General features: G+C 49.0%; 1 protein-coding gene and 1 non-coding gene across 2 annotated transcripts; both read left to right on the top strand.

Annotated features, from left to right (window-relative positions):
- TRNAK-CUU (transfer RNA lysine (anticodon CUU)) lies at nt 1–73 on the top strand. Its single transcript has one exon. It is a non-coding gene; the product is annotated as a tRNA-Lys (tRNA).
- Nucleotides 74–6,799: 6,726 nt separating this feature from the next.
- On the top strand, nt 6,800–9,008 carry LOC149369939 (uncharacterized). The gene is made up of 2 exons (XM_089576731.1): nt 6,800–7,913; nt 8,881–9,008. Exons 1-2 carry the CDS (start codon nt 6,800–6,802, stop codon nt 9,006–9,008), a joined length of 1,242 nt encoding a protein of 413 aa, XP_089432857.1.
- The last annotated feature ends 2,769 nt before the right edge of the window (nt 9,009–11,777 follow it).

The raw sequence follows: 11,777 nt of genomic DNA, 5'->3' as shown, positions 1-11,777 counted from the left end.
GCCCGGCTAGCTCAGTCGGTAGAGCATGAGACTCTTAATCTCATGGTCGTGGGTTCGAGCCCCACGTTGGGCGGAAGTTTTTTACTTTCACGTTTTGGAAGAAATTTGATTTTTTGGTGACACGTTATTCTCGACCACCGAAAAATGAACTCTGTGCGCTCGTTGCCATGCAATCCAATGCTTTCGCGCGGAATTCGCTGTCGCAGCAAACGGGGTCGCCATCATCGTAACGTGCCTAATCGAATACTCCTGCATTTGTCTCCAGCGGGCAGATTTGACCCATCCATTCATCCTGGAGGGACGGAAGTTAGAAGCCTTCGCTTTGAAAGGGGGGCTAGAAGTTGCCGCCATGCTTGGCTTTTTTTCTATACATTTCTTCAACGTTATAATAAATCAGTCTATGAATTCGCCATTATCTGTAAATACAATTTTTAATCATTCTCTACTAACCTTATGTCACCATTCTGCTTTTGGGCCACCAATCTACCAATTCCTTCGTCTGCCGAAGATTCATTTACTCTACCTCTGTTGTCCCTAAATCCTAGGGCCTCAAGGAAAGTGACAGAGTCTGCATCGATATCCGAGTTACTAGAATTAGGTGTTCAATTGTTTCTACAAATTTTCCATGCAATAGAGGTTTGTAATCTTGTTTGTCAAATTTCCTTTTGTATATAGTTTCGCGTTCCAAGACACTCTTTAGCTTCAGAGAACAGGGCGCTGACTCTTGAGTTATCATAGTACTTTATCTGCCTGATTTTCCTTTTCCCATTTCTGTACAGCTCTACAGTCCACTTCTTTTCCATTGAATCAATGCAGTTGTTACCTTCTGCGTTTTTTACCTGTCGTTTCAAGCATTTTATTTCTCTGTCTTTGTTTTCACCGTACTTACAGTTAATTTCCTAGTCCTCTTCCTCCATTGCGAGTCAACGCTGCTTCTGGATGAGTATTTGAATACGATTGCTGCCCAACGTTACCGTTCAATTTCCACTATCTCCCTAATCGATCCTATGGTCGAATGAAGTATGGAGTGACTACTGTGATTAATGACATTGAATAGGTTGGGGCAACCGAAAAGGAAATAAAAATAATAGGCCCCTGCCTGCACCGTTTACACACAACAGGCTTAACCCAATTGGAAAATAAAAGAGGATGCCCGTAGGCAAGTTGTAATTTGACCACCCGTGGGTGGAAAAATAAAATATTAGGGATAATGCTACATTAGCGACCCACAGCCGAGAGAGCGGGCCCGGGGAGGCTCCCCTGACCTCCCCTGGGAAGTAGCGGAAAGGGAAATGGGACGTGGGAAGGGAATGGGGACATCGAGATTTTTGCTCTGATCCTTCAATTATCTCGACTCCATTACTGGCCCGCCTGGCCAGGGCAGGGAGAGCATCGAGATTGCCCAATGGTGCGGCCCCACTCACGGGATGCCCGACCACCCACCATACGCAACGGGCTCCGACCGTCGGAGACAGGAAAACCTAACACGGGGTCAGTAGCTACCTGGGGCTCCTCATCGCTCACTAGAAGGCTTTTCCCACCTGCCGGCTACTAGCCGTTGAAGGTTTTTCGCGGTTTTTCGGACACCGGAAGTATGTGTGATTGTCCACGCCAGTGGACGCCCAGTTCGTCAACGGCCTCGCGGCCTCAGAACCGGTCAGACTCCGGGGGGCCCATCTGTGCTTCCTCCAACCATCCATGCACTTATTTCCTCTCCTAGCTTACTCTTCTCCTACTGAGGAGAGAGTGTTCAAGGCTGGGCGACCGGGCCACTAACCAAGAACGTGGCTTAGGATGAGATGACCCGGGCCTACTCCACCGGTACTCCACACATCTTCGGTTTTCGCCAGACTCTTACGAGGCAGTACTAAGCCCTCATCCCCCGGCATCCCGCAGGCGGTTAAGCCTGCGGCCGGCCGTAAGGCCGCTTCCCCGGGGCGGCGGTCCTCAGAGCCTGGCCACTATGAACCCCCGCGCGGACCTGGTTTCTCCGTAACCAGAAACCGACGCGTCGGTAGCCAGACTTGCACGCCCCCGCGCGCAGAGGAAGGAAGGTAGCATGTATTCGAAAACCTTGTGGCGTTTTGACATGCCTTCCGGGCCGGATTTCGTGGGTCCAACCTGAGTATAATCCCAGGCCTGCCTCCGCTCAGGAATCGGACCTCACGTGCACGACTGGCCCTCACAGTCGTCTGGGAGTCGCTGCCACTCCCATTGGGGGTTTGCATCCCCAGAGGATGGGTCCCGGCCATCCCATCCCCACTGCTGGCATTGCACCGAAAGAAAGCCTAGTAGCCGAAACTACACCGGCCCGTATTCGGAGGCGGGGGGGGGGGCCACGAGCAGGCTGCACAGTCAGATTTCCCCCCCTGTGATTAATGACAGTCTGCGCGCCTCCTCGGGAGAAGTGGACACTGAGTATCTTCATTCTGGATAGTTGTCATCCCTGAGGTACACGCTCCAGGAATGGCCGGAACTATTGTCTCGCACGGCCGAGCAAAAATGTGCTGTCCATGGGTGCAGAAAAACAACTCTTGCCTGTCATATATGTTAAACGCGAAGAGTGGCGACTGAGGTAGAAGGTTTTACGGGTGTGAAATGAATTCGCTGTGAAGCTGTGCTTGAAAACCATGTTTTGCGGCGGTTGACGACGGCAGGAGTTTTGGAACGCGGAAGCCACGAGGAAGCTCATGCAGTCATGGGCGGAATTAAGTACGTGTTCTCCACTACCCCGCACCAGCTCCACAACGCACTCATATGTCAGGAACGCTTCCAGGCTCCGACAAAATTGGTGGCTCCGTGTTCTGAAAACTTCGACAGGCGCCTGTACAAAAGCTTCAGTAGAACACGTTCTGGGGCAAGGCAAGTTGATGTACAGCTTGAGTAGATGAAGCGCAGAAAAGACAGCACACAGACGAAGAATAACACGGGACATTCTTTGTCTGTGTGCTGTTTTTATCTTCTTCATCTACTCCAGACATGTAAAAGAGCTTCCAACGCACAATATCTCAACCCTTTAACGACCCGGTTTTGAAGAGATCCAGGAAACAAACTTCACTGTCTAAATCACAGATGAGTTATAATGCAGCCAGTATAAAAGTTCATAAATTGTCTAGCTTCGCTATGATATAGATATCTGGAATATGCACCACCGCAAGAGCATTCAGTAACTTTGTGTTATCGCAAGGTTAGCATTAAGAATAACTAGGAAGACTGTCATGAAATGGTACAAAAAGATGTTTTGGTTTATCTGCTCGTTACTTCCATTTTCATTCTCGACAAACCCGGTAAAACTAATCGACCCTATTAACTACCAGATTTGGCTGGAGGCAGGAGCTAGGCTCCTTCGTGGCAACCATGTGCCCGTCCAGCCGCCATAGTGTTCTGAGGTTAGAAGCTATGAAAGCTGCAAGTGAGGTAGAACTGTAGAAAAGAAAAGGTGCAAATTTGATATGGCGACAGCTGTTAGCGCCTCATTTCCCGAAATGGCGGCGCTGGTGGCATGGTCCGCGGTAGAAAGAAGTGATTGGAAAGAAGGCTTGGAAAAGAATGGAAGGCGAGCCGAGTGGTGAGAATGGGTTGGCGAGGAGTGAAAAAAAAATTTTTTGGCGAAATAACGGTCACAATACTCCGCGATTTTTATCCACCATCTTTCAGGCTTAAAATGCCGGGGAGAAAGCTACACGAAGTAAATACGGAGCTCAATGTACACTTCGAACATGTGCTCCGCAGGCTTTACTAAACCGGCTTCCACGACTTCGTAATGATCTACTGACAGGACATAATAGCGCAATATGCCACATTTCGGAGATTATTAGCATTCTTTCTCTGCTATTTTAGGGTGAAAGCACTACTTAACGCGGTCCCAATGTAGAATTTCGTGTGAAGCCTCGGATTAACTCCGTTAAACTCGGGTTAGTTCGAAGGAGTGTCACGGGAGCTGCAGCCAAAGGAAGGGTAACCTTGAGGGTGCCCTTGGCAAAGCCTAGCATAGCAACAGCCCATGCAGAAATCAAATAAATGTTGCCAGACTGGGCTTCAAACCCGCGGCGCTGCGAACAGATCAGCTTCGCTCGCCACCGCACGAAAGCACTATGTTATCGCCGCAGCAGATCACGCCTCGTGTCAAACTGCAACCCTCTCGCGCTGTGCATTGCACATTACCTTCTTCATCAACTTGAAACTTCATGGCTTTTTAAAGACAGAGGCACGTGTGATCTTACAATCAGGTAAAGGTGATCTTACAACCACTTCTTTTCTTGCTTTTTTTTTCAGCCAAAGAAAAAACAGAACATGCAGAATGCTGATATTACTGGACATTTTTTCGGTGTAAAATGCTCTCTGTATCATTCCATTTGCTCTGTCATAGGCTTATGGTTTTATTTTTTAACATATGTGCTTGGGGCAGCTTGTGTATGCGTTTACTTCATTTTTTTTTAAATTTTCGTTCAAACTTTAGGTATTACAACGTGATCTTCTCTTCGAATAATTTGCTGCGTACTTATTTTGATACGTCGATCACTATGTAGGTTGAAAAAGTATCGACGTGGATTTGTTAAGCCGTTGCAAGACAGCTTTTGCTTATGTCTCCTTTTGTCTTGTATGACGGAGTCAACAAATAAACTTCCTTAATGCGAAGGCTTTAGATTGCTGACAGACACGAAACTTGGCTCAAAGAGTGGCGGTGTTTCAAAACTCGCGATTGGTCCAAATGGTGTGCCGTCATTAAAGGCGGGAAAATAGGAAATGCTAACCAATAATAGCCAGTATAAAAGTACCTACAGCTGCACCATCCACAAAGAATAGAATAGAATAAGCGCATAAATGGAGTAGTATTCGAATATAATTGGAACTGAATTAGAGTGGCATTGGAAGCAAAGAGAAAGAGAATTTACTTTATTGTTTTCTCAGTACTCGCAAGTAAGTTGCTTGAGTGTCCCCGGTAATTTTTATTATCACTACGTCCCACAGAAGTTCAGTGATCAGTCTCCCGCATAATGTAACAAAATTATGTGTTGGTCTAATCTGGTGGCCTATTTTGGTTCTTTGCTACGACACACTTTGCTACGACAGTTCCTCTCCGCAGAGGAGAGGCGCCAGCGGCTCCAATAACCTACATAACGGGAAACTTGCGCCACGAGCTACGCTATAAAGAGACGACGGGCAGTATGCTGACTAAACATCTGCGTCAGTGGTTCAGTGGTAGAAAAATTCAGGGGGCACTTTGACTGTCTAAAGTGCGTAGAGGCGAAAGCGTTTTCCGCACCACTTTCAGTGCTTCTGTGGCACTGGTGGCGTCACATGTAATTGAGTACTAATTACTAAGTGATGGGAAATCACTAATTAATGGTTAATTACTGATTAATGCCTGAATACAAATTAACTGCTAATTAAGCTGAAGCTTAAGCTTCGCCTTTAGGAGTGGAACGCGACAGCGTGTTGTAGCGCTGCCAGGGAGTCCACGGAACGCCACCACCCGTTCGGCGCGATGCCTTGCCGTTTCAACGCAACGGTTTTTGAGGAAAGGAAATGGCGCAGTAAATCTCTGTCATCTCGGTGTACACCTGAACCGCACCGTAGAGGAACGGAGGAAGTGGGAGTGAAAGAAGAAAGACGAAGATGGCCCGTAATGAAGAAAATGAAAATTGTATTTGAGGAAAGAAAATTACGCAGTAACTGTATCACATATCTCGGTGGACACCCATCAAAATTCACGGGGGGGGGGGGGGGGGGGGGGGGCACTTTTTTGACCTAAAGTGTAGTCACTGATGTGTGGTTAAGATGTTAAGCTTCGCCTCTAAGAGTGGAACGCGAGAGCGTCTTGCAACGCTGCCAGGGAGTCCATAGAACGCCATCGCCCATTCGGTTCTACGCCTCGCTCGTGGGTAAATTGGTTTTTGAGGAAAGGAAATGTATTTCTCTCTCATATCTCGGTGGACACCTAAACCTCGCCGGAAGGGAAGGGAGGAGGATGGCAGTTAGCGAAGACACCGTATTCACTAGACGTGCCTTTGTTCATTCCAAACCATCGAGCTGGCATGGCGGAGTGGATAGCATGCTCGTCTCGCACTCCGAAGACCGGGGTTCGATTCCCGAGCTCGACCAATTTCTTACTAGGTTTTATTTATTTATATGGCTTGACTAGAGAAGTTAATTAGGCTAATTGGGTAATTAAGCAATTAACTAAGCTCAGTCCCACTTACTTGGAGCATCACTATATGGTCCCTTCAATTGGTTGCATGGTTACTAGCCAAAGTACAATTGGCCCCGTTTGAAATTGGCGCACTGTGACGTCACGACCGTTTCGACCAACTGTTTGTTTGTTTGTTTGTTTATGGGGTTTAACGTCCCAAAGCGACTAAGGCTATGAGAGACGCCGTAGTGGAGGGCTCCGGAAATTTCGACCACCTGCGGTTCTTTAACGTGCACTGACATCGCACAGTACACGGGCCTCGAATTTCTCCTCCAAAGAAATTCAGCCGCCGCGGCCGGGATCGAACCCGCGTCTTTCGGGCCAGCAGCCGAGCACCATAGCCACTGAGCCACCGCGGCGGACTGAAAAGCGTGACATTCTCTGTCGACAACTGCTGCTTACAACGATGAGACATTAAAGGCTTTCGCCTTAATACTCTCCTGCCACGCGGGTGGCCCGGGTTCGATTCCCGGCCGACGCATTGCTTTACTTTTGCCGGCTTACGCACCGAACTACGCTACAAAGAGATGCGCAGTACGCCGCTGCTACATCGGCGTCGGTGGTTCAGTGATTCCACTTCCGGGCGCCGAAGCGAACGGACGTGTGATGACGGGCTCCGTTGGAGCGGCTACAGCGGCCATGTCTGGCCGCGGAAACAGGTTTATGTCAACTGATAGTGAGTACCAGGTTGTTCTGCCCAGTTTGCCTACAGGTCCGTTCGTTGTAAATACAGTTTTTTTGCACGCGGACGTAAGTGCTCGCCCGTACCGGGTAGAAGATTTCCGCGACGCCCTCGCTCAACAGTCGGTGCTCACCGAGATTATCGCCTTGGGGGCGTACCGCATGAACCATGTTTGGGCTGTCACGTTCAATGACGCTGAAACGGCGAAGAAGCTAGCCAGCATTGGTGAATTGCAAGTGAAGAAGCAGCGCTGCCTCGTCATCGACCCGGCCAACAGGGACGTCCGCATGAAGGTGCACTGGCTTCTCCACAGTGTACCGGATGAGGACGTACGCCTCGCCTTCGCCCCGTTCGGCAAAGTCACTGAAGTCGCCCGCGAGCGTTGGCGGGTCCAAGGAGTGACCGACAAGGGCTCTACCACCAGGCTCGTGACACTGAAGCTGAATGCTGGAGTGCAAATCGACGATGTGCCCCATCAGCTAAGTGTTGCAGGTGAGCTGGCCCTCGTGGTTGTGCCGGGCAGGGCTCCGCTTTGCCTTCGCTGTCGCGGCACGGGTCATATTCGCCGCGAGTGCCGCATCCCACGGTGTGGTGCCTGCCGGCGCTTCGGACACGAAGACAGCCAGTGCGAGCGGGCATATGCCAGCGTCACCGGACTGGGAAGCAAGGAGGATACGTCCGACTTGCTAATGGATGAGGCGGACGTCGAGGAGTTATCGTCGGCAGGAGGCAGACAAGCAGCGCATTTGCCAACGGCAACTCAGCCTCAACTGCAAACTACGCAGAAACCTGTCGTTGTGGCAAGCGCCGCGGAACAGCAACAACCGCCTGCCCAGGACGTCGTGGCTACGCCGAATGGCGAGGAAAAAAAGCAGCCTGAACCGCACGTGAGCGACGACCACACCGCGGCAGAGAACATGGACACGTCCCGTGAATCAGCGAGTCCCGCAGCCGGGAAGCGGACGCATGAAGACACCACCAGCATGCTGCAGCAGCGGGACGAAAGCGGCGGGGACGAGCCGCCGCAGAAAACGCCAGGTAGGCGGGCGTCGTTCAAGCCGCGACCGAACATTCCGGTCGACTCTCGGCAGGCGGGTAAACCGCCTCCGTAGCTTTGTGTTGCCTTCGTCATAATGGGAACGGGGGGATTTCTAAGCTATATGGCTGTGTCGATGTGCCGTTTTCTTTTCGTGTCGAGGCAAGGTGCTGTTGGCACCAAGGTTCTTTCTGCAGGCACCAGTGTATATTTTGTTGGCAGACTTGCGGTGTGTATATGGGCACACAGACCTGGAGAGCGAGAATTCTTTCCGGGGATGGGCACCATTCCATTGTGTTACCATGGCTCTTAATCTCGGGGGAATGCTACGCATAGCAACGTTAAATGTCCGGGGGCTAGGTGCAAGAAGGCGACAGTGTCAGCTAAGCCGCCTTCTTCTTGATAAAGAATTACACTTAGTTGCCGTACAAGAGACGAAAATCGAAAGCCAAGAACTGACCGACGGAATGGTGTCCAATTTCCGTACGCATTTCGATGTATGCGTTTGTCATGCGAATGGTGGATCAGGTGGTTGCGCCCTTTTCATCCGTAATAACTTGGGGATCTGTGTACAGTCAGTGTTGTCATGCCAAAGTGGTCGCCTTTTAGTTGTTGATTTTGCTGTTTATGATTTATCTTTCCGTGTCATTTGTGTCTATGCACCAAACGTTGAGACCGAGCGTCGATCTTTCTCTGAACGTGTTGAAGCCTACCTTAACTGTCACAAAGTGTTGATATTGTTGGGCGACTTTAATTGCGTATGTACAATGGATGATCGCGCTAAACGCACACAAGTTCGGGACAAGAGCGCAGAAGTATTAAGTGCCCTGGTGCATGATTATGATTTAGAAGACATTGGTAGCGTATTGACGAATGGTACACGTCCTCAGTACACCCATATTCAGCATGACAGCCACGCGAGATTAGACAGATTATACGCATCACCCGAACTGGTTTCTTCATGTGCAGTATATGAAGTGCAACCAGTCCAGTTCAGTGACCACTGCTTGGTAACTGCAACGTTTGGAAGAAGGCAAAACAAAAGTCGCATCAACTGGAACCTCTGGAAGTTTAACGTGAAGCTTTTTGGAAGATGATGCATTTGTTAGCGCAGTAACGGAAGAATTAGAGAAGTTGCTCACACTGGAACCAAACCAGTTCGGAGTTGAATGGGAAGAGTTTAAAAAGAGAGTTAAAATATTAGCCATCGAAAGAAGCAGCATTATTAATTTCAACCAGAAACAAAACGAAACAAAACTTCGCCAGGAACTAGAATTCTTGATAAGCATGGAAAACATTCAGCCCGGTAAATGTACTGAACAAATAAGGCGGGTGAAAACACAGCTCGTAACTATAGACACAGAAAGATACAAAGCGGCAATTGTACGAGCAAGATCCGAGAAGCTGTGGGCGGGAGAAACGCCAACAAAGCGCGCACTATCCGACGAAAAAAGATACGCATGTCGGAAAGAAATCCGGCAGCTTGCCAACGGAAACGAGATCACGACTGACCAAAATGTTATCAAGACAGTGATGGCCGAGCATTTTCGGAACTTGATAGGTCACCCACGTGATACGAAAGACAGCTTCCAGAAAGAATTTCTTTCCTTTATGCCACAGCTGGGCGAAGAAGTACAGACGCAACTGGAAGAACCGATAACCGTCAGTGAAATAGAACGCGCAATAGATGACCTGTCCCTTGCTAAAGCACCCGGGCCTGACGGCCTAGGAGCTGCCTTTTATAAAGCTTTCAACTGTTCTGTTGCTCAGATTTTGCACAATGTCATCACTGAGGCATACGACAAAAAGCGAGTTCCTTTATCATTCACAACGTCACACGGCGTGCTTATACCAAAGAGTGACGATGAAGCAAAACGTCTCTTGCCAGGGTCTTATTGCCCGATGAGCCTTGTCAATGTGGACTACAAAATATTTATGAAGGTTTTAGCGACACGACTTCAGCGTGTTATAACAAAGTTGGTAGGGCCGCATCAGACTTGCGGCATCAAAGGCCGAAGCATTGCAACAAACGTGCATGTCGCGCGAATGGTCCTCGAGTGTTGTGACGCTCTTGGCGAGCGCGTTGCGATGATGCAGCTTGATCTGGCCAAAGCCTTCGACGGTGTCTCGCACGAGGCTCTGCTCTGCATTTTAGAGCATTCTAACGTAGGCTGCGTTATCACTGAAGGCGTCAGAATGGCGTACACTGACTGCTCAACGCGAATCATCGTAAACGGGGAACTGACAGACAGCCTGAGCGTTCGCTCGTCGGTGAGGCAGGGATGCCCTCTTTCGCCCTTGCTGTTCGCGGCTTACCTTGAGCCGCTATGTTTGGCAATTGCAAACAATGAACGCATAACAGGATATAGAGTACGTGAGGCAGAAATAAAAATCTTGGCCTACGCGGATGATATCGCCGTATTATGCGCAAACAAAGAAAGCATTAAAGAAGCCACAGCTGTTGTTGAACAATTTTGCGAATACACCGGAGCCCAGATAAATTGGGACAAAAGTTATGGATTTTGGCATGGAGACTGGGACGCCACGCCGGAGCAATTTTGTCGCCGTCATTGGTCAACAGTTCCTAAACCTTACCTCGGTGCGCCCCTCGAGTGTTATCGTGATCCTGAACAATACTGGACCGATCAAACAACGAAGGCAAAAGAAAAGGCTGATGCATGGCAGGCAAGACAGCTGTCAATGTTTTCCCGTGCGACTGTCTCCAATGTCTTCCTAATTTCAAAAATATGGTATGTGATGAACGTGTTGTGTGCATCGCGAACGAGCATACAAAAAATTCATCGTGTCCTCGCTATTTTCATTTGGTCCTCGACCTGGGAGAGATCTAGCCGAACTAATTTGTTTATCTCAGTCAAGTGTGGTGGGCTAGGTCTGGTTCACTTGTTTTTGCGGCAAGTCGTGTCACGATTTCTTTTCTTAAGGGATCAAAATGACCCCTTTCTCCGCACCGTGATGCAGGTGAGGCTACGTAGACTTCTCCCAGGATTCATTGTGACGTCATGTGAGAACACATGTGGCGCTGTGACTGGTTATCTGCGCGAAGCAGTGCTCGCCTTCAGGTTGTTAAACGTGCGGTTTTCACAAGACTACTTGTGCAGTGTTAGTAGGAAGAAACTGTATAAGGACTTTGTTCACACCATGCTACTTGTACCGTTATACCGTTTACCACACCGTGGACGCCCTGGACAAAACGTACTCAAAAGAGTAAAGAAAATGCCAATATTACCTTCAGTTAAAACCTTTTTCTTTAAGCTACATACAAACACACTTCCAGTTAAGACCTGGCTTCAGGAAAAAGGCATCTTCATACCGTGGTCAACAAACTGCTTTTTATGCAAAAAGCCCGAAACCATAGAGCACGTATTCCTAGACTGCTGGGACCCGATTTTCCATTGGGACGTACTCCAGAGCACATTAAAGAAACAGTTGCCTCTTGACCCATATGGAATACGATTCCTGCCGGTAGACGCTTCGGACGATATACCGTACGACCTTATCATGGTCCTGGGCCTCCACGCGCTGTGGAAAACGAGAATGCAGTTTGAACATGCCGAACCTGTAGTGCGTTCTGTCAGAGACCACTTTATCGAAAGTATCGTATGTCTCAGAGAAGTTTATTGAGCGCTCCTTGATCCACCAGAATGGATTGCTTGTCTGGATGCATTGGTGTGTCTGAAAAACATTTTAGTGTCATGTTAGCCCAAGTGTGGCTGATATGTTTTACGCCTTGTACCCTTTCATTTTGACTGTAATCCTGGCAATAAAAAAAAATAAAAAAATCGGTGGTTCAGTGGTAGAATACTCGCCTGCCACGCGGGTGGCCCGGGTTCGATGCCCGGCCGACG

The sequence above is a fragment of the Amblyomma mixtum genome, chromosome 1 (genome assembly GCF_055824585.1).
Source record: "Amblyomma mixtum isolate Tamu chromosome 1, ASM5582458v1, whole genome shotgun sequence".
NCBI lineage: Eukaryota > Metazoa > Arthropoda > Arachnida > Ixodida > Ixodidae > Amblyomma > Amblyomma mixtum.
This window is presented reverse-complemented; position numbering and strand designations above follow the sequence as displayed.